Below are 26,087 nucleotides of genomic sequence, written 5' to 3'. Positions count from 1 at the left end.
TATCCTCGACTTAAAGCACAGAAAAACTGATTAACGTAGTAGACAATTATCTAGTGCAACACAGTAGTGCACTGGCGACATCTCCCATAGAATACACAGAACGTCTCAATCACGTATAGAAGACCATAGAAAATTAAGTTTCGGCTGCGTTACAGAAAACTTACAGATAGCTACTCCAAATAAATGCGGCATCTGATGAATAACAGGCAACAGGTACCTCTCAATGACGACAAGCACGTGTTTCTTCTAAACAGTGTGAAATTTGGGAAACATCGTTTATGTGCATCTCGTGGTATATCGTAGGAGGCGGTCGACATCAGAAGTGAGATTAGTTTAGCGTCAAATGAGATCGAGGTCTGTAGTGACGGAACATTAGTTCGCTCTGAAGAAGAATTTGGGATGTAGTTTGTAGTTGCATTTACGACTGGTTCATCATCAAGGTTATGAGATTGTGTGAAAAACATTCGGAATCTTTCAAGCAGTAACTGTGAGTGGATTCTTAGCTTGCACCATCCAGGATTTCCTGAAAGTTTCGTACTTTCAACCATAGCATCAATATTAACAACGGTCTAAGTGTATACAAAAATTTCCTTAGTGGTTAACAACTGAGTGACTCAATGAACTATTGACTGCTGGAACAGAACGTTATCCTAGACAGTATGCTTTCATCAGAAACGTATGTAACAGTGGGAAGTGCCCCGGAAGACTGTGATAACGGCCGCAGTTCGCCGAAGGAAAGATTCCTCCCGATTATTTTCCTCATTCTTGGCCAGATCCCAGTAGTGCTCCGCTTGTCAGCTCTATGTCCTGTCCAAGGGCTTCAGAATTTAACCTGAATTCCTTACTTTTTTACCCTGATATTCAGGGATTCCAAGCTCAAGGCTAGATTTGGTTCACTGCTGAGTGTTTACGGCTATCGAATCCTATGGAATCGTAAACCTGCATTTTGAAGCTGTGCTGATATCTCTTACAACACTACTGACATGTTGGGCTAACTACAGTATATTATCGTTTAAAATGCCGTTAACTGACAGTTTCGTAGCCATGTTGTCACAAACCGATTCTGAAAATCAACAGTAGAAGAAATCAGCTGGAAGTCAACAGAAAATGTAAGTCAAAGTTGCCACTGGGCTCCATTCTCAGCTCCTCGAAATAGTCATGGCTTTCTAGGTGGGCCGCCATTTGCAGAGACGACAGTGCACTGAAATACACTCCTGGAAATGGAAAAAAGAACACATTGACACCGGTGTGTCAGACCCACCATACTTGCTCCGGACACAGCGAGAGGGCTGTACAAGCAATGATCACACGCATGGCACAGCGGACACACCAGGAACCGCGGTGTTGGCCGTCGAATAGCGCTAGCTGCGCAGCATTTGTGCACCGCCGCCGTCAGTGTCAGCCAGTTTGCCGTGGCATACGGAGCTCCATCGCAGTCTTTAACACTGGTAGCATGCCGCGACAGCGTGGACGTGAACCGTATGTGCAGTTGACGGACTTTGAGCGAGGGCGTATAGTGGGCATGCGGGAGGCCGGGTGGACGTACCGCCGAATTGCTCAACACGTGGAGCGTGAGGTCTCCACAGTACATCGATGTTGTCGCCAGTGGTCGGCGGAAGGTGCACGTGCCCGTCGACCTGGGACCGGACCGCAGCGACGCACGGATGCACGCCAAGACCGTAGGATCCTACGCAGTGCCGTAGGGGACCGCACCGCCACTTCCCAGCAAATTAGGGACACTGTTGCTCCTGGGGTATCGGCGAGGACCATTCGCAACCGTCTCCATGAAGCTGGGCTACGGTCCCGCACACCGTTAGGCCGTCTTCCGCTCACGCCCCAACATCGTGCAGCCCGCCTCCAGTGGTGTCGCGACAGGCGTGAATGGAGGGACGAATAGAGACGTGTCGTCTTCAGCGATGAGAGTCGCTTCTGCCTTGGTGCCAATGATGGTCGTATGCGTGTTTGGCGCCGTGCAGGTGAGCGCCACAATCAGGATTGCATACTACCGAGGCACACAGGGCCAACACCCGGCATCATGGTGTGGGGAGCGTTGTCCTACACTGGCCGTACACCACTGGTGATCGTCGAGGGGACACTGAATAGTGCACGGTACATCCAAACCGTCATCGAACCCATCGTTCTACCATTCCTAGACCGGCAAGGAAACTTGCTGTTCCAACAGGACAATGCACGTCCGCATGTATCCCGTGCCACCCAACGTGCTCTAGAAGGTGTAAGTCAACTACCCTGGCCAGCAAGATCTCCGCATCTGTCCCCCATTGAGCATGTTTGGGACTGGATGAAGCGTCGTCTCACGCGGTCTGCACGTCCAGCACGAACGCTGGTCCAACTGAGGCGCCAGGTGGAAATGGCATGGCAAGCCGTTCCACAGGACTACATCCAGCATCTCTACGATCGTCTCCATGGGAGAATAGCAGCCTGCATTGCTGCGAAAGGTGGATATACACTGTACTAGTGCCGACATTGTGCATGCTCTGTTGCCTGTGTCTAAGTGCCTGTGGTTCTGTCAGTGTGATCATGTGATGTATCTGACCCCAGGAATGTGTCAATAAAGTTTCCCCTTCCTGGGACAATGAATTCACGGTGTTCTTATTTCAATTTCCAGGAGTGTAGATAAAACCGATACATAAGCACATAAGACAAAATATTAGTGTTCCCAGTAAGCATCACGCTAATACCGAGTAACACCATCTCCGCCGTTGATAACAGCCTTAGTTCGCTGAAGAAAAGAGCCCATTAGTCTCTTCAGGAGTGCCGTATTTAACTGAAGTCACCCACTGATTTGATCCCGTAGTTTAAGTAGATGCTTGGCAGTATTAAAGTCATATGAATCGCCAAATAGTTTTCTGTTTACTTAAGATATATTGCTCATGTAGGCCTATAGAAAACGGTTCAAATGGCTCTGAGCACTATGGGACTTAACTTCTGAGGTCATCAGTCCCCTAGAACATAGAACTACTTAATCCTAAGTAACCTAAGGACATCACACACATCCATGCCCGAGGCAGGATTCGAACCTGCGACCGTAGCGGTCGTGCGGTTCCAGACTGTAGCGCCTAGAACCGCTCGGCCACACCGGCCGGCATGTAGGATTATATTTCTAATGACAGCATACTGATTTTGGCCTTTGTCGAAGACGCTTGATGATCCGAAAGCATCTGCTCCATTCTCTTCGAACAGCAGGCGCGCAACGATGATCTACGAGAATTTTGTGAGGAAGGATTTTACTTGAATCAAGTATGCCAGGAATCCTACTAAAAAACAAAAAATTTTATCATGCTTGAGTTCGTAATTAGTGATGACGGAGTAGCACTTGGTCAACTTCCGTTTCTGATAAACAGCCCCTGTCGTGAAAGAAAACAGTTGGAACGGGATGGCAACACACAGTTATTTATCGCTAGCCTGCACAACAGCGGCTGGTGTTACAATTCAAGCATCTCTACTTTTCAAATCGATTCCCCGCCGGCTTGGAGATTTTCTCCGCTCAGGGACTGAGTGTTGTGTTGTCCTCATCATCATTTCATCCGCATCACCGGCGCGCAAGTCGCCCAAATGTAGCGTCGACTGAAATGAGACTTGCACTTGGCGGCCGAACTTCCCCGGTTGTGGCCTCCCGGCCAACCATGCCATACGCTAATTTCATTCATTTCATTTCATTGTGATTATGGCAACCACGAGATCTGCCGATCGGTGAAGGACAGTGCTAAGTGTTACGTGAAGTGATATCTTTCTGTAGTTTTCTTTTGTTTGTTGTATTGTGAAGTCGTATGTTACTGGCGATCTATTCAAAATGTATAAGTCTTGGGTAACTCGTTATTATGTTTTACCTCGCATCATTTTCTCATTTGTAGGTAGGATAACATTAAAGCTTAGACCCTGAGTAGAACGAGCAACGAATTTAATAACGGAAGTAGCATCATCAATGTCGCCAACAATGGAGGCACCACCTTCGCCACAGTATTGCAAGAAGGAACTTGTTTACGTCGTTTTCTACTCCAATCACTTCAACTCCGACTACATGACGTAGCGTTCCCACACCTATCTGGAACAGTAACACGCTTTACCTCCGCCGAACACTAATCATGTGAAGCTTCCGCCATTCTGGTTAACAAACAGTGAGTTGTGGTTTCTTCAAGTGGAAGCGATTTTTCTCAAACTCCAAGGACTTCAACAAGAATGTATTAGTATTGTCATACTTAGAAAACGACCACATTAAAAAAAATGAGGATGTGCTTCGTGAACAATCATACGTTTTCGTCAAAGACGTTTTGACTGAACATTATTCCTTGCTGCAACGCGAACGTTTGGAAAATGTGCTTTCATCTCAAAATTAGACGCAACTGAAACAATCTGAAGTGCTGAGGGAATTGCGTTCGTTTGTACATAAAAACCTTTTGACAGAAGCTGCATTACGTCTAACATGGCTTAACACATTTCCGTCAAAAATACATCTTGTGTTGGCGGCAGATACTAACCTCCCATTAGTAGACCAATCAAAACAGGTAGACATAATGGCTGATAACCTAGAAGATCATGATTTTTGTGACCAAATTTCTCCATCTTCCCAGAGTGGCTATGGAACGGACATGCGAACAATTAAGATGTTCCTGGCCTCAGTAGATGCTACTGGCACCAGAGAGACAGAGCCTGCGACTTCACAAGGAAGATGCCACAGTCGGCACCAACAAACAGATCACACTGCGAAAATTACCGGCAGATGAACACGGGTCAGCACCTACAAACAAAACTCGTGTGTACAAAGAACAAAAGTCTGACGGACAGTACAAGTGCTTCACGTAAAATGACAACTTGATGTTGGTTCCACAAAAAGTTTGGACGCAATGCAAGACAATGTACAGTGCTGTACGACTATTCAAACTGGAACGACGAGCGTTAGTGGGCGACCACACCCGTCGTGCAGATAAGCACCGTCCGGACAACATTGTAGTGTACAGTGCAACAATGCTACAGTCGCAACGCTATAACATTCTAAGCGGCTGTTGCTACACGCAAGATCGTGGTAGATTCCATTTCAGAAATTAGTGTTTTTCCTTGTCACCTGTGCTCTGAACCAACATTTAGCCACATGCCATAACTTGACGGCAGCAAACAATATCCACGTCAACAAACACGGTGAATGGGAGACTTCGTTACATTTCTGTTATGCTTTCATACTGACGTGGAAGCTCGTCTTCGCTAACGTCGGCGGCGCAATCATAGGACTTGACTTTCTAAGATTTTTCAGACTGATGCCAGACCTGGTCAATGGCTGTTCAGCGTGTGCTAAACATACACAGTTTGGTGTCTGTCACGTCGACTGCGCCCGTTCGCGAGGAGCGATCAGAGCCCGGTCCGACCTGCACGAAGCGTCAGCGTACTTGTGCTGTATACGATTAGTAATCCGTTTCTTCCGCTACAGTATCTGTGACAGATGAAATATGTTCCATCTCCAGTGACGCTGTCCGTGCAGTTACTGAACGAATTCCCTGGACTGAAAGACCGATTTAAAGCACTGGGAAATGCTGCCACATAAGACAGAAACGCATCCAGACCATGCTTAGATAGCCTGTATTTATGCTGTGCTCCTCGCCTACCTCCCAAGAAATTTGCAGCAGCACAAAAGGAAATGAACAACATATTAGCAAGACTGGGCGCCTCCACTCAGCTTCGTAGAAAAGGAAGGTGGTGTGAGGTGATTATGTGATGACTACCGATAGTTAAATGCCGCATCTGGTACCAAACATTACTGGTTTTATTTATGCAGTTAGTGGTGCATTTGTATTTAGTGTCATCGATCATGTTAAGGCGTTCTAACAGATTCCAAAGATGACCAAAGAAGACAAAGAAAATGGCCATCGTCACACCATTTGGACTATACATTAAAATTGTCTACTGTGCATATTAAGAAACTTCGTGCAAACCTGGCACACATTCATGCACAGAGTTTTACGTGATTTTGCATTTGCGCTTTTTGCTATCTTAGCACAGGCGCCGACTCCATGGGGCCTAGGGGGGCACGAGGCCCCTCAAAACTTCGTTTGGTGAGAGGAGCCCCCCGCCCAATAACTTAAGTAAATTATTAGTTATATTATGCTTTGTAAAATTACAAAATTATGTTGGAATTTTTTATTAATCTTGTTTCACGATAGTTACCTTTTAAAATAATTAAAAATTAATGAGTTAAAACAAATAATTATTATCATAGTAAGCAGGTTAACTGAAAACGAGTGATGTGAATCATGATAGTATTACGGTGCTGCGGGCACACTTAGAATTTGTCCTGGTGCGCAAATCTTTGGGTAAAATCTGGCGGCGGTGGGCCAGCGCTGCGGGCGCAGTGACAGCAAAAGCACTGGAGCAGATGCGCCTGGAACCCTCCGCCTCGCGTTGCCTTGACGCTTCGAGACATTACGACGCCGCGACTATATAAAGCTCACCCTGCTGTCGCAGTCATTCCGTGAGGATACTTTCTTTCAGCTGCAGACGTGTTTAGTGTTCCGACTTTAGTGTCTAGTGGACTATTTTATATGACTATATTTTATTAGTTTACTTTTGTCTCTTAGTGTATTGTGAATTAAGTTTGCAATGGATAAATTTGTTACCAAAAAGGCGCGCTTGGAAGCTGATGATGCTGCAAGTCAACCTCCAACAATTATTGTGTCATCAGTTGCTTCATCATCTTCAGGCGAGGACCGCTCACAGCGAAAACCTGGACAATCCGGTAAGGGAAGATCGTTTTAGAGGTCTTGGTTGATCAAATATACATGGATAGAATATGAAGCATCTACCGAAAAAGTCTTTTGCAGAATCTGCATTTTTATTTTTTTTAAAAAAGCGTTTACTTCCGTAGGGTTTTCAAACTGGAAAAAGGCTTTGAAAAATTCCGTCTTCATGAAAATACGTTTACACATAAAGAAGGTGTTCTGAAACTAAATACTATCACTAACCGAAATATGGCCTCCCAACTGAATGAACAGTTAGACAGTGATATGAAAAAAGGCCGTTTAGCTCTTGAGACAATTTTTACTACCGTGCAATTTCTATGCCGACAAGGACTAGCAATTAGAGGGCACAAAGATGTACACCCAATTTTTTTTTTCAATTGTTGGAACTCCGAAAGAATGACACTCCTGAGTTTAAAGATTGATTGGGGCGTTGAGGGTATAAGTGGACGTCCCACGATATTCAAAGCGAGATCAAAAAACGGCTCTGAGCACTATGGGACTTAACTTCTGAGGTCATCAGTCCCCTAGAACTTAGAACTACTTAAACCTAACTAACCTAAGGACATCACACACAGCCATGCCCGAGGCAGGATTCGAACCTGCGACCGTGGCGAAAACGAGATCATTGATCTACTTGGAAAGTTTGTGTCGAGAAAGGTATTGGCTTCAATCAAGAAGACTGAACATTTTTTCCTATTATGGTTGACGGAACACGTGATTCTTCGTTTCACGAACAAGTGTCTTTTTGTATTCGTACTGTCGATGATTCCTTAATCATCGACGAAGATTTTATTGGCTTACATGATACCCCCAACACTGAATCATAAACTCTGGTTAGTATTTTATAGGACGTTTTTGCTCGTCTTGATTTGTCAACGGATAACTTAAGAGGACAGCGTTATGATGATGCCTCGAATGTGAGAGGTAAGTTCAAAGGACTATAAAAATTAGTTTTGGATATACAACCAAAAGCACGTATGTTCACTGCACTGCTCACAGCTTAGACTTGGCAGTTGTAGACAGTCTCCGCCATCTTATGTCTATGAGGTATATTATGGCTTTGGCCAAGGACTTAATAAACACCGTAAGGAAATCCAACAAAAGGATGGGACTTTTCAGAAGCATACGCTGTGAGAGCGCCAACGACCAAGCTGGTCTACAACCCCTTTGCCCGACTCGATGGACTATGCGAACTTCTAGTATACTGAGAAAAATTGAGAAAATTTGAAGAACTTCTAGAGTTTTTTGAAACATTTTCTGCAGAATACAAAACAGAGGTAGGTTAGAAATATGGAGGCTATCTTGAGTAAATGTTACAATTCAAGACTTTTTTTTACGTCGTTATTGCCATGCAATGAACCAAGTGGAGGATGTCAATGAAAAAATTCAATGCCCTCATCTAAGCGTTGTTGATCTGGAGAAAATATATGAGGGCTTGATTTGTATATTGAATGGAAGGCATGACAGTTTTGAACACTTTTGGGAATTGTGTTTAAAAGAAAAACCTTCACAAGTTGATGATCCTTCGCTTCCTCGGAGTCGAAGTATACCAAAGAAGTATGAAAACAACGAAGCCAGCTCACCGCACGCTTTCAAAACCCCAAAGGAATACTACATTTAAGTTGTGAAACGATGCAATCTTGCATTACTGAGCGGTTTGCTTCAGCTGGAGCCACACAGGTCATTGCAGTCGACCAAGAGTGCTCGCTTTTAGTAAACAGAGGTGAAACAAAGTTGGAAAAAATCAACTGAGTTTGTCAAAAATGACCTAGACATTGAGAGACTGCGCTTACACTTGAATATATTAGCCGATATCACTAATAAAAAACAACTGGTCTTAAAAACATGCATGATGTAAGAAAGTACAATACACAAGAGCTTGCAGTTATAGAAATGTTATGTGAAGTAGTGAAATGCATTAAGCTTCTCCAAGTAGTAGCAGCAGCAGAACCGTCATTTAGCGCTCTTAGGCGTCTGAAGTCATATCGACGATCAACAATGGGACGAAGCGATTGAACAACTTGGCTGTTCTTCATGCCCACCGAGATGTTTTGGATGAATTGAATATCCGACCAATCATCAACGACTTCATATTCAGTAATCCAGTCAGACAGTCGACATTTGCACCTTTCTAAAGATACTCTAGCCCTAATAATTGCATTTAGAGCACTATTAAAAATCTTTATAAAATAGAGAATTAAATACATACATAATATTAAATTTTCAGTTTCGGAATATTAGTACTAGTTTAGTCCTGTATTACTATAGTACTGTATTAGTTCTTTTCAAGTACTTAAATATTTTTAAGGTGTAAGACCCAATTAAAACCAGCTATTTACATATTTTTTGACTGAAAGTATTAGGCATACTGTATTAATTTTATTAACTGTATTAAAGCATTGACTTTGAGATATTGTTTTTATTTAATGAATCCTGAGCCTTATTCAAAGTAAGCTTAAATTAGCTATTTCACTTATTAATCGAAGTGCTATTACTGTGCGACAGCAATATTTTATGTTTTGTTTCTTTTAATGATAGTTTAGGATGTATTTAAATATAATTTAAGTCTTTTCAGAGCTATATATTCACTGCTCTGTAATAGTCTATAAGCATGATTATTACTGTAAATTAAATTAGCTTTTTACAAAAATACCGTGCGTGTTTATGTTTTGTTTCTTTCTTCAAAGTAAAAAAATGTGTCAGGCTTGTCGAGTTTTCCGGAGTGTCGAGTTATCGAGAGTCCAGTTTTCAGGGTTCTAATGTTGATCATATACTCTAAAATGCTTAAAAAACTTTAAAACTCACTATTTTTCATCTAAAATTTAGTAAATTTCCCGGGGAAAGACCACCAGTACGCCCCCCCCCCCCCCAAGATTTTTTCATAAGTCGGCGCCCCTGTATCTTCGCGAAATTTGATTTTTTCTAAGTACATTTGCGCCAGCACTTTCAGTGCCTTGAAGTTTTTGTCCTTCTCTTTAACGCACAGAAATGTGTCTTTGCAAAATCGGAAATTTCTTTTCTGGGCGTCACGGTCTCCTGCAGTGGATTGGCACCACTGAAAGAAAATCTCTCAGCTATTCAAAATACATCGGACCAAAAAATGTTCAAATGTGTGTGAATTCCTAAGGGACCAAACTGCTAAGGTCATCGATCCCTAGGCTTACACACTACTTAAACTAACCTATGCTAAGAACAACACACACACACCCATGCCCGAGGGAGGACTCGAACCCCCGGCGGGAAGGGCCGCGCAATCCGCGACGTTGCGTCCTAGACCGCGCGGCTGCATCGTGCCCTACTACATACCGGGCCATGGGTGATTTATTGTCGTGGTGTACTTTTATCGTCTTTATTTACCGCACATTGTGGTGGTGCAACAGCCTTTCAGTCTGCTCCTCACTGATAAAAACAGTTCCGGTAGCAGGAAAACTGAGTGGTCTGCAGAAGCCTCTAAGGCGTTCGAAAATTTGAAGGTAACGCTATCTAAGGCAACATTGCTAAGACATCTCATGCTCGTTGTACTGATCGGAGTGTTTGTAGATGCTAACCATGTGGCAGTGGGCATTGCATTACAGCAACAGATTCATGGATCTTAGCAACCCCTTGGAATGTTTCTCCAGGCTGTTCACAGAGGTGCAATCTAAATGGATCTCTAAAGACAGAGGACTTCTCGCCGTGTACCTGGCTATTAGACACTTCTGACCCGTCTAAGAGGGCCATCAGTTTCCTATGTTTACGGACCATTGGCCTTTTACTTCTGTTCTACAGTGACCAATTGAACTTATTTCGCTATGTCAGTACTGACCTGCAGAATTTGTGGCACAGTTTACAACAGACATTCGACACAACAAAGACAAAGATAATACCGTGGCTGACAGCCTTTCGAGAAACTTAGGTAGCCAGCATAGCAGTGTAGATTGGGCGAAGATTGAAGATAGCCAGCTGACGCATACTGTCGTACAACAATAGGTCCTCGACAGAGCACCTACACCGCTTCACCTAACTCATGTACCGGTCGATGGATCTGCAAATAAAGTGTGGTGTGACTATAGTGGCGATAATTCCCGGCCTCTAATCCCGCAAAACGCCGCCGAGAGCTCTTCAGCGCTATTCACATCTCACACAGTGGCACCAAAGCAATGGTCAAACTTGTGCAAGCAAAGTGATCCGGTCAGGTGCAAAGAAAAACAGCCAATTGTGGCTCGCTCCTGTGTATCGTGCCAGAAGAACAAAGTTTCAAGGCATGCAACCAGTCAGAATTTTCCACTTCCGACGACACGTTTTGTACATATCCATCCTGACCTTGTCAGCCTGTTACCATGTATAGACGATCCCCATTACCTGCTAACAATCGTGTCGACCGTAATACCAGGTGGTGTAGCAGCCCTTTTTCTGTTTTCGCTTTTTCGTCTAATAGGTGAAAGTTTGATTTTATTTTTTACACATTGACTGTCATTGAAGGGTTTTACTTTTATTTAATATTGTCCCGGCTAAGTATCAGTTTTATTACTTTTAAAACCCAATGTTAAACGTGGGTCACTACACGTATAGTCTTCCCAACTCTGAGAGAAAAAATCTTTAGTAGCTTTACTACCAATGTTTACAGACGACGATATTTTAACCTTTAGTTCAATTGTTTTAGTTACGAATCGCTAGTTTGTTCTTGGCATAGACCACGTAACCTTAACGTTTATTAATCTAAGTTAAATTAATGTTCAAGACTTGTATTATGTTTGAAATTAACAACGTCAGTTTATTGGCAAGAATTATTAATAAATAGGTTCACTCATACGATCTCATTCAAAGAAGTTCTTTAATTAGATGTCTAAGTAGGATTCCGCTAGCATCAGAGATCTTAGATAATATCCTGTCACTTTCGGTAAATAAGTTATTTCTACTCAATATCCGCAAACTGTCATTAACTAAGATCACTAGTCGCCTGAAGTTAAAGTTTCCCACTAACACAATTCAAAGTCCGAATCCGGTTAAAATTCTCAACTCAGTTAAGCGTTTAAATATTCACACGAATTGACATTAAAGCCAAAGAGATTACTATTCACCATCCCGTTTATCTAATCTGATGAATGTCCAAATTAAAGTCTTGAGTTGACAATCCTCAAAAACAATCTCGTCACGATCTATTCTTGATCCCCATTTAATAAAGTCCCAATTGTTGTTCTCTAAAGCTGTACCTCCTAAATAACTTCCGAACTAGAACAGACTAGAGACTGGAGTATCGTAATTACAACATATGGCTATTTATACTTTAATAAACACTATCTTTGGTGTCCCAGTCCTACGCTCTAAGACTATAATATTGATTTTCTTACGTTTTGGAATAACTAATATTTTAATATTTTCTACTGTTTTCCCCCCTTCCCATTTTTCTAAAATTTATAATTAAATTTTCCTTTTCTTTTCTTTTGCTTTCTATACTAGATATTTCCCTCTATATGTTTTTTATTTATTTTTCGTAGTTACTACTTGTGGAGGGACTTGGGTCATTTTGTGAATTGATATTTTAAGGACATGGGAGCTAATTTGGGAGCTATTTGTTTTTTCAACACCGAGAGGCGCTGTAGGTGTTAAAGTGGCCAGAAGCCATATCACTAGCAGACATCATAGCTAAATCCATCACCAAGGCACTTGTGAATGTCTGGTTTTCTTGCCATAGGACTCCTCTCATAATTACCAAGGACCGATTCCGTAAGTTTGAGGAATTATTACACTGTGCGACAGAATTAAAGGATCACGTTCCGAATAATGGCTGTCATTGCGAAGCACAAGTGTGAAATTTGGCTCAAAGGTACCTGCAAACTTCCTGTGTAGTGGCGCAAGAGCGTGACGCCCTGTGACGTCCCCCCTCGGGCTCGGCGATGCTTCAAATAGCAAGGTGTCGACACCTGCGAAAAAAAAGGACCCTTCTCTAGGGACATTGTGGGGTTGCACCCCTTTGAAGCGCAGCACAACCACAATTTTTGCTCTTGTGTACAGGCTGGAACTACTAGCAACGTTTCAAGACCATTCGATGAAATCGGAATGTAATCCGAAACAGCAAAGGATACTGATACCTTTTCAGCCGTCCTGTGACGTTATCACGAGGGAGTGGAACAAGTGTGTGAATAAAACGCCAAAAGATCCCTCTAAGATCTCCCAGTTCGGTAACACCCTCGGTGTCATTCACGCACCTTTGTTGACCGTGTAACAAACGTACCTGTCAGAAATTTCGACACCAATTTAGCCTGGCAGCTGTTCTAGCGTCTCAGGCTTAGGCATTCCTTCGACACCCCTTGGGTGCAGTTTGCTTGCATTGAGGTGCTAGAGCAGCCGTCACGCTGAATTGGTGTCGGAGTTTCCAACGGCTACATTTGTAATGTATTTAACAAAGTTTGGTGGATGGTTGGAGGCTGCTGCCTAAATAGATGATCTTAGAGGGACCCCTTTCCGTTTTATTCGTGCACATGTTAATGTTGCACTCCCCAGCGATCACGCCACACGAGGGAGGAAAACAGTAGGGCTGAAAAAGCATAAGTATCCTTTGCTGCTTCGGATCATGTTAGAATTTCGCCAAATGGCTTTGAATGGTCCCTAGTGGTCCCAACCTGTGAGCAAAAGCAGAGACTGCGATCTCTCTGCACTCCAAAGGCGTGCAATCACATTTTGCGGGCGGTGTAGTTCTGAAATGTCCTTAGATAAGGGTTGAAACATCCGAGGGTGTCATCAGTTTTAAAGGTTATCAAGAACATTTTCCTATTGCCCATCACACTGCGAACTGCCACTTTAGACTGCGAAATGAGTGGAAATTAACGCCTGAAGGGAAGGGGTGGTTTTATTGACACACTTTATGTCACCCCCTGAGACCTTTTCGTGTGGATTATGAGCGGCAGTGTATCTGAAATGTTTTCTCCAGCCACCCATAGATTTCAATGCTGGGTGTCGCGGTTCTGATTTCCATCAAAGAGATGTCAAATGAAGAAGTAAAATGTGAGTAAGAGAGGCTGTGATGACCTTCTCATCGCGTGTCACATCCGTGGTGGCGTTGGGCAGAATTGGGGTGGGATATGATACCAATGTGACATCATTAACGTACCTTACAGCTCACATCAACTTCCGAGCTGTGGCCTTTTTTCGCTTGTGTCGACACCTCGCTGTTTGAAGTGTTGCGGAGTCCTCAGGGGACGTCACAAGCCGCCACGTTTTTGCACCATTACAGAAGAGGGTTGTAGGCACTTGTGGGCAAAATTACGAACTTATGCGTCACCATAAGAGACAATTACGGGGTTTCGAAAAAATGATCCTCTAATATTGTTGCATTGCATTGTTAATGAGCTACTTAACCTTTATAGCAGCCACCATATTCGCACTAAAATCTTCAACCCAGTTAATAAAAGTATGGATGAGCACGTGCATCGCTCACTGAAAATTATTCACATGTGCCACAAAGAATCTAGGATTGATACATTGCTGTGGGCTATGCTCGTTCTTCAGATGATTGTGAAATAAAGAGTTGTCCTGTTCTCCAGTACACCTAGTATTCGGCAAACAGCGGTGAGTACCTGACGATTTTATTGCACCATTTCTACTAGCAGCATACCTGTGCAGTGGCCAAACTGCTTTTCTCCAAAGCCAGAGTTACACATCCGAGAACTATGCCCTCAATACCTGGAATGCCATGAACACTGCCCTGAGTTCAATTTCAAAGAGTTGACCACATCAGCACCTGCCTGGCTGCGTGGTGATGCTGTATACCCACCTTTCACTTCTCTGTATTCTGGCACATACTAAGTTATATCAACTTGCATCACCCAAAAGGGTGGCATGAATAAGACTGTTTCAGCTGAGTAACTTAATCCTCTTTCATTGACAATTCAACAAATGAATGGTTATGCACAGCAACCACTTCTGCCACAGCTTGTAACACCTGCGTTGAAGACACAGCTACTTCCTATCTGCATCCTGTTATACCTTCAGCGACACACGTGAGCAGACACATCAAATACAAGTCCTCAGATGACCCCAATGCACCAGGTTCTCACAAAGATGGAAAGCAGGATAGCATTGACCGAGTGACTGATAATCAAAACACTGCCCACATACCTACTTACGGGCATGCGCTTGCTATCAGTCGCGCACTTCTTCCACACGATTTCTTCGAGAAAGGCATGGAGTTAAGTCCCTGCTCCAGCAGCCTGCCAAGGGCAGGAGTTAATGGCATGAATTGGTCGTCACCCCTAGAGTCCTCAGGGAGGTCAGAAGAAAGATTAAGCACAATGCACTGTTGTTCCAAGCTTTTCAAGGGAGTGCTTATTCTTGTCGTCTTGTAAAGTCATATGTTACTAGCAATCTATCTAAAGTGTATAAATCTACAGTGCTACAACAAATTAGGGATAGGCCAATTCATAGTAGTAAGCTGTCATCTTCAGCATTAGACCTCAGGTATAGCCCCAACATTTCTAGCTCTTCAAATAAATTCTTGGGTAATGGTTGAATGTTTGTGGGTTCTCGTCAGATTCATGTGCATTGAGAATTACTAGGAATTCACATTATAGCCAGCCAATATTTAAGTGTTTCACACACAATTAGGGAATTTTGAATTCTTGTGACAAGTTTTTGAGTAAGTTTATAGACTCACTAGAATGACATACTACAATATGGTGACTTGTGAACTGTGTAATACTGAAGGAGGAAAAAAATAGAGGCTATGAAAATATAACAATGAAGAGGCTTCAAAGTGTCAAGAAATTGTGGGAAAAATTTGCCGCCTTAACTGAACTTTTTTTTAACATACTTCAATTCACATGGTCTCAGATTAACAGGCACATGTGCAGAGCTGCTGTGTTCATGCACTAAAGGTGAAGGCTGTGGCTCAACAGCATCTCTATGAAGTGAGCAGTAATCCATCCTATCCATACTGTTGTTAAATATTAAAGTAAAAATACTTAATTAAGAAACTATATGCCAATGGCTGAACACTTACAGCAATTCTGTTATCATCTACCCTAGTTACTAGGTTATTTAAAGTCTTCCCAATATGCCATGTAACAAAGGTTTTTGACAGACCAACTGAAGCAGAGAGACAACATGAACCAGTGGCACAAGTTTGGGATGATGACTTAAAGAGTGACAGTAAGGGTATTAGTCTAATACATTTTAACTGGGGTAGGTCGTATATATGTTCCCAGACATTTCACAACACATATGAAGCACATAATAAAATAGTGTTTCTCGATATTCTGTTAAGTAAATTATCATGAAATTAATCATTTCATCTCTCTAAAGCAAAAATTGCCTAGTTAATCTGCAATTCGCTTATCTTTAACACACTGATTGCTGTGCACATATTGATGGATATTTAACTTCCTTTGCCATGAGGCTTTACTGCAGATGCTGGTGCACACATGGTGTCGGGCTCTGCTGTGGCCTCGTGTCAGTCAACAAAAACACACCTGGTCTGAAACCAAGTCTGTTTTGAGTAGTAGTCCACCCAAATTTAAAATCTGCTGTTTTCTACAGTGTAACTGCCCATGTACCACATTTGTATTCACCAGTGCTTAATACAAAGTACAGTCTCCTAGCAAAGTAGTTATTAGTATCCGGAGGAGATATGTACAAAGTACAGTATTAAAAATATGGTAAGATGTTTTCTTAGCCATACATTCAGACAACACAGGTACAGGTAATTATGAATTTTGTGTCTAAAAAGGGCACAATTTCAATTTGATATACTCAAAAATCAGCTAACAATGGAAAATGGGTACAAGGTATCCAACACATTGATAAATTCTTAAGCATTAAGTGTGGATATAGTTTACAAGTAGCAATGAGCCACTACTCGTGCCACAGACTGCCACTTACAATTGATCTGCACCTCCTCAACATTACTGATTTATGTTATATGCAGGGCTTGACTGGAGATATAAGTTACAGGAATGGGAGCATGAGGTGGCCATCCATTAAGGGGAGGGGGGGGGGGGGGGCAGTGAAGGCATTTTTGGTGCTGATCTGGTGAGGCACGAGTCATTTACATTATCAGAGTTTCCAGATGGGCTGGAGCCACAAAGAGAATACAGAGTGGTAATCAATCAACAGGTAGTGTCCCTGCGTAGCAACATTTTTTTTAATTTTCAGTTTTTATGTTACCTACAATGCATATGAATCAAAATAATGCTCAGTATATCATCATCATCATAAACCATGTGAAAGAGGCACAAAAGAATTTCAAATCGCAATTAACTTTTCAGAACAGAATTGCAATTTAAGTGTTAAGGACTTTGTTATGCATGGTTTGCTACCAAACTGTCCATCGAGAGAGTACGTTTTATAAATACAAACCATGTGTTTCTATATGAACCTTCACAGAAGATAAAAATAATAACTGTAAAAACACAGTTTATAACATGTGCAAGATGCCAATAAAACAACTGCTTCTGCTGTTTTTATGATGAATACCACCCTAACATGTAAATCGTTCTGTAAAATAATAAAGTAATTTTATGTATGAAATTCTTACATGCCCTCTACATTCGAAATTTGCGAATCCAAATTTTCCTTTGCCTTTCCTACTAGTCTCCTACAGAAGTGTAGACAGTATACTGAGCTTTATTTCAGCTTATTTGTAGGCCTAGTTGAAGTAACAAAAATTGAAAATTAAGTTTCGATATAGAAATTCAATCGCACAACCTTCGCATTATCATTCTGTGCCCACTCCACTGCACCAACCACTTCCTGGAAACCATACTAACATAAATGGCGACATTATCACTCAAGCTGTGTAAAAATTGCTGTTCCTAAATGCCTGGACACCTGAGCATCTGCTTTCAGTTTCATTTCTGACCAAACCCTATGTATACCAAAAATTATGATGAAACTTATGACAAGTGGGTGCAGTTCCTTTGTTAGTACAATCATGTGATAGGGTCTAGACACAAACATTAAGAATTCAACTTCGTGATTGGCTGTTGTCAATTTTATAGTTTTTGCGCTGGAGTGGATTCATTGTATTTCACGCATTTTTTGGATTGTTGAAAATTAACATATTAGAGTTCTTGTACTTATTTTGCACAATGGTGTTGGCACCGATTAATTTCAGTTCTAATACCACTACAACAGGTCATCGAGTTGCATTTTTTTGTGTTACACATAAAACAATGAAATTACCTCAACTACTGAGTAACAAGTAATGGCACTTCGCTATTTCACACCTGCATCATACTAAAAATTCATGGGGGGGGGGGGGGGGGGGGCAAAATGTAAAGACAAACAATACAGTTTTGAAAACAGATCTGCATTATAGGTGTCATTAAATATATATATACACACACAGTGCAATTTTAAGAAAACTTTATTGTATTTAATGTTATTTACATTACTACTAGGACTCTCAGATGTGGCTAAAACTTTATCAATAACTTTACAATAAGGTGACAACAAAACTGTTCACATCTGCATGTATAAAAATTTGTCCTTAATTGCAGCAACTTAACCAAAAGCAGGCACCTCACCACTCAATAATTTCTTATCAAACAAGAATTCTCCAAGAGGGCCATGATTTTCTATCATTTTTCCAAGCGTGTACAATTTTCCAGCAAGGTCACGTTGACTGTGATACTGCTCTTCAAGATAAACCCCAGTAAGGTAATCCACCAGCTGGAAAAGAACCAAAGAGTATGCTATAATATGCAATTACTACAATCGCAATGTCTTACGATTTGTGTGTAACTCAGGAATGAACAATCACATGGTAGGAAACATTGTAAATATATACATTTACAGCTCTAAGAATCAGAATAAATTGTTAAATGCATAAATCAACTTAAAAATGCTGGAGCTATGTTCAGAATACATGGAGAACATAATGGTTTTTATCTTCCACATAAATTAAAGAAATATTTCATGTAAACTGCTTAATATTTCCAAAAGAACAAAGTGAAGACTGGCAATTCCAAACGTTCATGAATTTGAAAATAAATGTACTATGCACACTTGTTAATTATTTGCTTAATTCTACAATAGCTTTTAACCCATAATTTCTGTTCATGAAGTAGGTAGTTTAAGCAAACAATACATACATGATAATCGTTGAATGACTCTTTTGCTTTTCGACCTGGCTTATTGCCAATACCAGGTTTCTGACCCTTTGTCTTGGGGGACTCGCATTCCTTAATCACTGATGTTATGGCAACTGTTACATTTCCCTCGAGTTCAAGTGCATCCTTCAAGGCTTTGACACCATCCCTCCACTCCAGCTTTTTTGGTGGCTGTAAATTTTTTCTTGTATAGTAAACTTACAAAAAAAAAATTCCGTACAAAATCTCTCAGAAACTTGAGATATTATAACACAAAATAGTTTATGTACTTACAGACACTACTATAAGACTCTTTATGTCCTCCAGCGTTTCACCACGCATTAGCAAATAATCTATCAGCTTGATAGCATGATCACGTTCCTCTTTTGCGCTATCGAAAAAGATCTTGGCAAATCCTGGCCTGTTGACGGTATCTCTTGAAAAATATGCACCCTGAAAATAAAATGAAAAACCATTACTCTTTTCGGTTACAGATGCGATATCTTATAAACATGAACATTTATTACATGGCTGGTGAATATGAAACAACAGTCCGATACGAGCAGTGTATCCCATAATGTTTTATATTTCCATTCATAATGATTTAACTCACCATTGCTACGTACGCCATGGACGCATTGACTTCCCTTTGTATTTGTTCTTTCACCATGTATACACAGGGTTCAACCATGTCAACCCACTGCGTTGACCCATCACTGAATACAGCAGAGCCTGGAAACCGAACGTTTTTCGTAAACCCTTACCTAACAGCATTAACTAGGCCTACAAGAAAATTATGGACCAACACAGTAAGTACAACAATATTTCACGGGGTTTACATTCGACAACACTGACAAAATTTCTCAGTAATGATTAATATTGTGTAACTATATAAGTTCAACAAAAAAGCCACAGTCGCAAAACACGAAATACACTTGTTAAAGAGCACTTCGAGTCACGTTCTTTTATGTTATACTCACATGACAACGGAGATTGCGAAGTGGCGAAACCGAAAAAACAGAGCAGTGCCACACCAACACTGACCACTTTCATACCACTCGCCATTGCCAAAATATTTGATAGTTTCACAATTCAAAGACGAAATGAACTCCAAGCTAATTCACACGCTGGGTTTTTCGTTGAGCTCGCTAGTCTACCTTTACACACACTGGCATAGAAGGCGACTACGCACACTACCTAAAATGTTCTTTAGTTATAGTCACATTCGACCACAGCGCACAAGCTCCATTGCACGATAACAACTGTGGTGGGGGAAAACAGAGGGCAGTCGTTATCTGCTGTACTGCGCAATGCGCAGAGTGTCTACTGCGCATTGGTTGAAAATCAAGTGTTGCTACGCCAGCATTGGTTAAATGAAGACGAGCGAGTTGGGAGATCTGTAGTTAGTGGAAAGAACGCAAGTTGTAACCAAGTAAAGTGTAATTTCGTGGTGAACGGGACAATAAATCAGGTTGAAGGCCTACTTATTGTTGGTAAAGTGTTGTTCAGTTATATGATACTTGCAGTATTATTTAAAGCCAACACGTTGTCTGTGATCTTGGTAATATTCATATTTTAGGTTCATCATGAAGGTATTTGGCGTGTTCATCTGCCTTCTTTCAGCTGCATTCGCTTCGCAGTTCTGTTATGATAGTAAGATCTGTAGCGGAAGAGGTAAGAGGATATTTATTACATATAATTCTCACTCTGCACTTTTGTATCGTTCTTACCAAACGCATTGGTATGCACTTTATTCAGTGAATCATTTGTGGTTTAGAAAATTTATACCTTGTTACAATTTTGCTGCTATAAAATGAGTAAGAGAATTTTAACGGATTTTTTGGGTGTTTATAGTGGTGACTCGCCACGGTAAACATTGAATTGTTAATATTTTGTGCTGTGATAGTGTACTATGAATTATAAACTTCAATTACAGATGGTAGTTTCCATTTTTATACGTCTACATTACTTATTCGTAATTTAACACTGTTTCTTTCATTTCCAAGATGACTTCACCACCTGCACAGCAAAATATGGAGAGTTTCCTGCAATTGAGTCAGAACTTTCACGCTACATGAACATACATTTCAATCACAGTTACCAATATCTTTTGCTGGTGAGTGTTATTGTGTGTAATTTGTCTTTAAAATTAAAGCAATGCTCTAACAAATTCTTCGTCTAACAAACTCTTTTTTGCAGTCTTCGTACTTCAAGAATTTCGAGAAAAACAGACATGGTTTTGAAAACTTGTACCGCAAGTTGTCTGATGAAATGTGGGAACAATCTATTGATTTGATAAAATATATTACCAAGAGAGGTGGCGCAGTGAAATTCGACCCGATACCACGGAAACTTGATGTAAGTTACATGTAAGATCTCTTTGTTTACATAGGGGGGAATCTTTATTTAAATGGTGATCCTTCTTCGCCACCAGTCATAATCTGACTCATATGCCTGTTATGTAAGATTTATGAAACTGGTCAGTTTCCTTTAATCTCGACTGTAACACAAGCGTTACAAAATGTTCAATAACTATACATAACATACTGCGCCTTACTGTAGTTTTATGAATACGAATTTGTAACACAGTGAAAGTTGAAAATACTGTGTACATGGTTGTATTGGCTACATGTTAACATGGTGCTTACTGCTCCATAGTGAGGGAATATTTTGGATACACAAGTTTCCTAGGATCCTTAAAAGTGGAAACAATTTTTTTTCCTCTCTCTAGGAATAAATTTTGCTACATGTCATTTAGGGGCCTGGTGTAAATCTTTCAGTTGGGCACTACTCCGGTGAAGGGGACTAAAATCAAATATGGGAACTAAACAATGTATCTTCTCTTCAGTGTACAAAGGCGAAGGCTGAGGATGCAGCAGGGCTGTCACATTTCTTTGCGAGATAGGTGTGTAGTTATAGCCATGTAAACATTAAATACTATAATACAAAGTCATATCTCCAACCACTTGGAACTTCATTGAAATTCTCACAAAACTTAAGGAACTTAAGACATTTTTACAAGAATCTCGGGCCACAAAGGTTTACATGAAAAACCACTGGGCATATCTGCACGAGTAGAAGCATTACCTTGAGTTACCATAACTGGCATATCCAAGAGTATCTTGAGGATTAAGAGTTTAAAACTATTAGCTAGCTAACGTAGAGCAGAATCAGCAAGGACAGTCTACTAGCCATTAGTAGACGACAAATTGTCTACATAATTGACTTGCTTCACTCAGTTATAGCAACAGCAGTTTCAGATAGCTTTAATGTTTCTAAATGATGGAATTTGACAATCCATTCTGTTTTCAAACTACTTCAAAAAATATCCATATACTTAAGCTTCAATTTAAATACATTAACTTAGCATTTCAAATAATGCCTAAATGCTAGATGTGTTCAGCTTACCATTTTCCACTTAGCAAAGGCTATCATGTGAAATGAGTAAAGGAAAATACTTGGATAAGCAAATGAACCCTCACAAATTAACATTGACTGCACAATCAAGACATCACTTAACATGGACATGCCAATAACAAAATGAAAGAAAATAGCTGGTAGTTAAGTCACACAAATGTGCCCATGGGCCTGTTAAATGTGTAATGTTGGTGACATTTATTGTAAGTCAGATATTAAAGGCTCATACTTCCTACTGAATTAATGTCCGGGATACCATGGAAAACAAATTGCTCTGGTGGTTATGAATTTAGTTACTGACTGGCCCCTACAGTGCATGTGATGTCAGCTCTAATTCTTGACTGACATTACAAAAGCTGGCTTTACTGCTACATGTTCGGTTAAATTTTGCAGTAGGGGCATAGTGTGCTGATGGTGGCAACAACCATTGATGCTGGCATTTGCAATGTTCTTATTAACTCAATTTTACAAGGATAATTAAATGTACTGAGTGAACAAAAGTATATACAAGAACCTGTCAATCCTAGAGTAGGAACAGTACTAATTATTTACTTCATGGCTGGTTGTTGGCAACATCAGTGCACTACACTACCACTGATAAAAAGTAAAATTTTACTGCCTGTTTGTATAAACTCTTTACAAAGGTATTTAGCAAATATTTTTCACTTACACAAATTTAAGTAAATGTTTCTATCCATATAGAAATTGATCTTGTGTAGGTACATGTTCCAGGATTTGTGGAAAATTTAAAAACATTCCTAAAACTCCCTAAATGCTAACTGTCATAAAAATAAGGATAAATTGTAGAAGGGTGCTTCAGTTCATTAAGAAACTCGAATTGAAAGGACTCAGTCCGATGATACAGACACATAATTGGTAGTAGATTCTAATCATAAACGGTGATAAAAACTGCAAGAAACTTAATGTAAAAAGTTTCTGCACTTGACAGTAGCAGTCATTTGTTATTCAGAAGTTCTTAATAGTGCTTGCAACTTGCCATTACCTCCATACCCACTCAAGAAACTAGATGACCAGTCCCCTAGTGGGTATTAGTTTCGAAACTTGTTGCATGGTTAAAACACACAAATTTTTCTTAATTTATTTGCCACTTAGCACAAAGGTGAGTCACATGAAAACCTTAAATTTGTGATAAATCAAAATTTCACACTGTTATCCTGTAAGTTAAGTGTGCTACAAATTGTGCAGAATGGCCTGTAGGTAGCAGCATAGTGCAGATGCGCACACACATACTGTTGCAGTATCAGTATAAAGATGGCCATCCCACTTTAAACTTGCACCAGGGAAGAACAACATTCTGTTATTCGGTTTTTGCGTAGTGTCAAACCTATTGAAACTCGTCGACAAATGAAGGTTCATTAGTGATGCATGTTTACAGATTAGTCATGGGTCAGCACAGCACATTGTGCATGATGTGCTCCAGTTTCAGAAAGTGTCTACAAGATGGGTGCCACGGCAGCCGACACTCTGAAATGAGAAAGACGTGTTGATGCTTGTGAAGAACTTCTTTGGCACTTTGAATGAAAAGGTGATGGCTTCCTTGCAAGAATCGTTACTGGGGACAAAACCTGGCTTCATTTCCACCAACAGGAAATGAAGATAACGAGCAAGGAATGGTGCCATTCCTCATCACCAAACCAAAGAAGTTTCAAACAGAACCACCAGTGGGGAAAGTTATGCTGACTCTCTTTTGGGACAAAAAAGGTGTCATTTTGGAGCATTACATGCCTAGAGGGACCACTGTCGGCAGTGCATCATACACAATCTCCTAAAAAATCTGTGGCCTGCAATAAAATCAAAGCGACGTAAATTGCTGTCAGCAGGTGTCCTTATGCAACATGACAATGCAAGGCCCCACACTGCCCGTAGAACAGTTGCACCAATCACATACCTGCATTTTGAGTGTTTTCCTCATCCACCATACTCACCAGACCTTGCCCCAAGTGATTTCCGTATGTCTGGACCATGCAAAGACACAATGGGAGGAAAGAAGTTCCGTTCTGATAAAGAGGTATGCCACGCGGTGCATGAGTGGTTGTGCAGACTACCAAAAGGAAAATTTTTTTTTTTTCTAGAGGAATTTATGAACTTCGTAAGCACGGGAGGACTTGCATTGAGCGTGGGGGAGATTATGTTGAAAAGTGATACAGCTTTTTACCATTTCTGCACAATAAATATTTAAAAAATATTTAAGGTTTTCATTTGGCTCACCCTCGTAATCTCACAGTTTTCTATTAATTGAAATTATTTCTAGTTCCCAAGTGACAACCTGAATCTGAATGAAATGGAGAGCCTTGCAGTTGCCCTGGATGGCCAGAAACTACTCGCAAATGAAGCAAATGAAATACACCGAAGAGTCACAAAGAATGTTGTACACCACAGTGAACCTAGTCTTGCTGCTCATGATGCTGAGGTAAGTCGTTTGGTTAAAATCTGTTGACAGCATTTTTAATTCAGAATAAAATTAATAATTAAATAGGGCTCAATACTTACAGGATCTATGTCTGGTTGACCTGTACAGCTCCCTTGCATTACTTTACTTCTAAAATGTTGTGCTAAATTGTTGCCAAAAATATTGTAAGGGCATTGCCTAATCTGTATACAAAGTATTCTTAATAATTCAATATGGTTATATTGAAATGTCATACTGTGCCTATTTCTTTACGTAGGCAAATTGGAAATTAAGAATAGTTTTCATGGTGGGTTCTTGTAGTTGACTATATCCTTACTCTGCAAACCATACTTGTATGTGGCAGTGAATTTGCTGTAGACAGTTGATAAAGCAACATTGACGAGTGTGAATTTTTATATGGCATAAAATCTTGTGCTTCATGCTTCCAAAGTTGGAAACGGGTAGCAATGGCTCCCTTTTCTTTACTCATTTCTTAGTGATTCAGTGACAAATACAGTTGCTGGTACTAAGTATCATTTGGCAGCTTTATTAATGTTACTTTATCATTTTCATCAATTCTTTTCTCAGAAAAAGATGACAAGACTTAACAGGTCTCCAATGCAGAAAACATTCTACAAGAATATTGTCATGCTTAATATTTATAGAATGTTCTTCCTGTTACAGGTTGGCTCCTACCTGGAGAATGAATTTGTCCATAAACTTGCAGAGCGCATTAGGGATCTATCAGGCTATGCTAACGATCTGATAAAATTGCTTGCAGAGGACAAACAGCCAGAGCGCAGTCTGTCCCTTTATCTCTTTGATGAATATTTGCAGAAAGCTCTGTGAATGGTTTGAAGTATCTGCAGGACTTGTTTATCATAAAATTGTATATTCCTATTGTACTGTATAGCATAGTTAGCATTTGGTCAAATTGTAAGTGTAAAGTGAGTTATGGACATAATAAATTTTAATTGAACCATAGGTGTTCTGAATTGTTATACAAACTGGTGAATGTAAATAGTGTTCATATGTTCCAACACTAGTTATTAGCTGGTTAAATTAAGATTTGCTGAGAAGAGTAAAACATTTGTCAGTTGCATTCTTGCAGGCAGTGAATGAAAGTGTTAAACTCTACTCAAATGATAATGGTCACTCCTAAACAATTTAAAGTGTAAGTAATAATGCCAGGGTTGCCACAAATTTGGGGAATTTCTCTCTCTCTCTCTCTCTCTCTCTCTCTCTCTCTCTCTCTCTCTCTCTGTGTGTGTGTGTGTGTGTGTGTGTGTGTGTGTGTGTGTGTGTGTGTGTGTGTGTGTGTGTGTGTGTGTGTTCAGGAATTGCGACTGTCTCACCAGAAGTAGACCATACAGTGTGGCGTTTTAAAGACATTCTATTTACTTTAGTACATTTTGGCACTTTGAAAGTAATTTGTTAGGTGGTATGGAT

At 40.6% G+C, this 26,087-nt stretch overlaps 2 protein-coding genes across 2 annotated transcripts; one reads left to right on the top strand and one right to left on the bottom strand.

Moving 5' to 3' along the window:
- Positions 1-18,069: 18,069 nt before the first annotated feature.
- LOC126191395 (ferritin subunit) lies at positions 18,070-20,020 on the bottom strand. Its single transcript, XM_049932260.1, has 5 exons — positions 19,792-20,020; positions 19,425-19,543; positions 19,106-19,264; positions 18,815-19,003; positions 18,070-18,392 (listed from the first exon to the last, which is right to left on the bottom strand). Exons 1-5 carry the CDS (start codon positions 19,874-19,876, stop codon positions 18,225-18,227), a joined length of 720 nt encoding a protein of 239 aa, XP_049788217.1. The 5' UTR covers positions 19,877-20,020; the 3' UTR covers positions 18,070-18,224.
- Positions 20,021-20,159: 139 nt separating this feature from the next.
- Positions 20,160-25,622, top strand: LOC126191403 (ferritin heavy chain). Its single transcript, XM_049932272.1, has 6 exons — positions 20,160-20,304; positions 20,391-20,485; positions 20,818-20,927; positions 21,011-21,169; positions 24,501-24,659; positions 25,323-25,622. The coding sequence occupies exons 2-6, from the start codon at positions 20,398-20,400 to the stop codon at positions 25,485-25,487; spliced, it is 681 nt and encodes a 226-aa protein (XP_049788229.1). The 5' UTR covers positions 20,160-20,304; positions 20,391-20,397; the 3' UTR covers positions 25,488-25,622.
- Positions 25,623-26,087: the final 465 nt, after the last annotated feature.

Source organism: Schistocerca cancellata, chromosome 1 (assembly GCF_023864275.1).
Source record: "Schistocerca cancellata isolate TAMUIC-IGC-003103 chromosome 1, iqSchCanc2.1, whole genome shotgun sequence".
NCBI classification, from domain to species: Eukaryota; Metazoa; Arthropoda; class Insecta; order Orthoptera; family Acrididae; genus Schistocerca; species Schistocerca cancellata.
The sequence above is the reverse complement of the archived record's forward strand: the minus strand, read 5'-3'. Positions and strand labels throughout refer to the sequence as shown.

Excerpts from the sequence above, each read along its gene's own strand:
- LOC126191395 (XM_049932260.1), bottom strand. The coding sequence starts at position 19,876 with ATGGCGAGTGGTATGAAAGTGGTCAGTGTTGGTGTGGCACTGCTCTGT. Across the intron at positions 19,544-19,791 it reads TTCGCAATCTCCGTTGTCAT|GCTCTGCTGTATTCAGTGAT; the intron begins GTGAGTATAACA and ends TTCGGTTTCCAG. Across the intron at positions 19,265-19,424 it reads CCATGGCGTACGTAGCAATG|GGTGCATATTTTTCAAGAGA; the intron begins GTGAGTTAAATC and ends TTTTATTTTCAG.
- LOC126191403 (XM_049932272.1), top strand. The coding sequence starts at position 20,398 with ATGAAGGTATTTGGCGTGTTCATCTGCCTTCTTTCAGCTGCATTCGCT. Across the intron at positions 21,170-24,500 it reads CGATACCACGGAAACTTGAT|TTCCCAAGTGACAACCTGAA; the intron begins GTAAGTTACATG and ends AATTATTTCTAG. Across the intron at positions 24,660-25,322 it reads TTGCTGCTCATGATGCTGAG|GTTGGCTCCTACCTGGAGAA; the intron begins GTAAGTCGTTTG and ends TTCCTGTTACAG.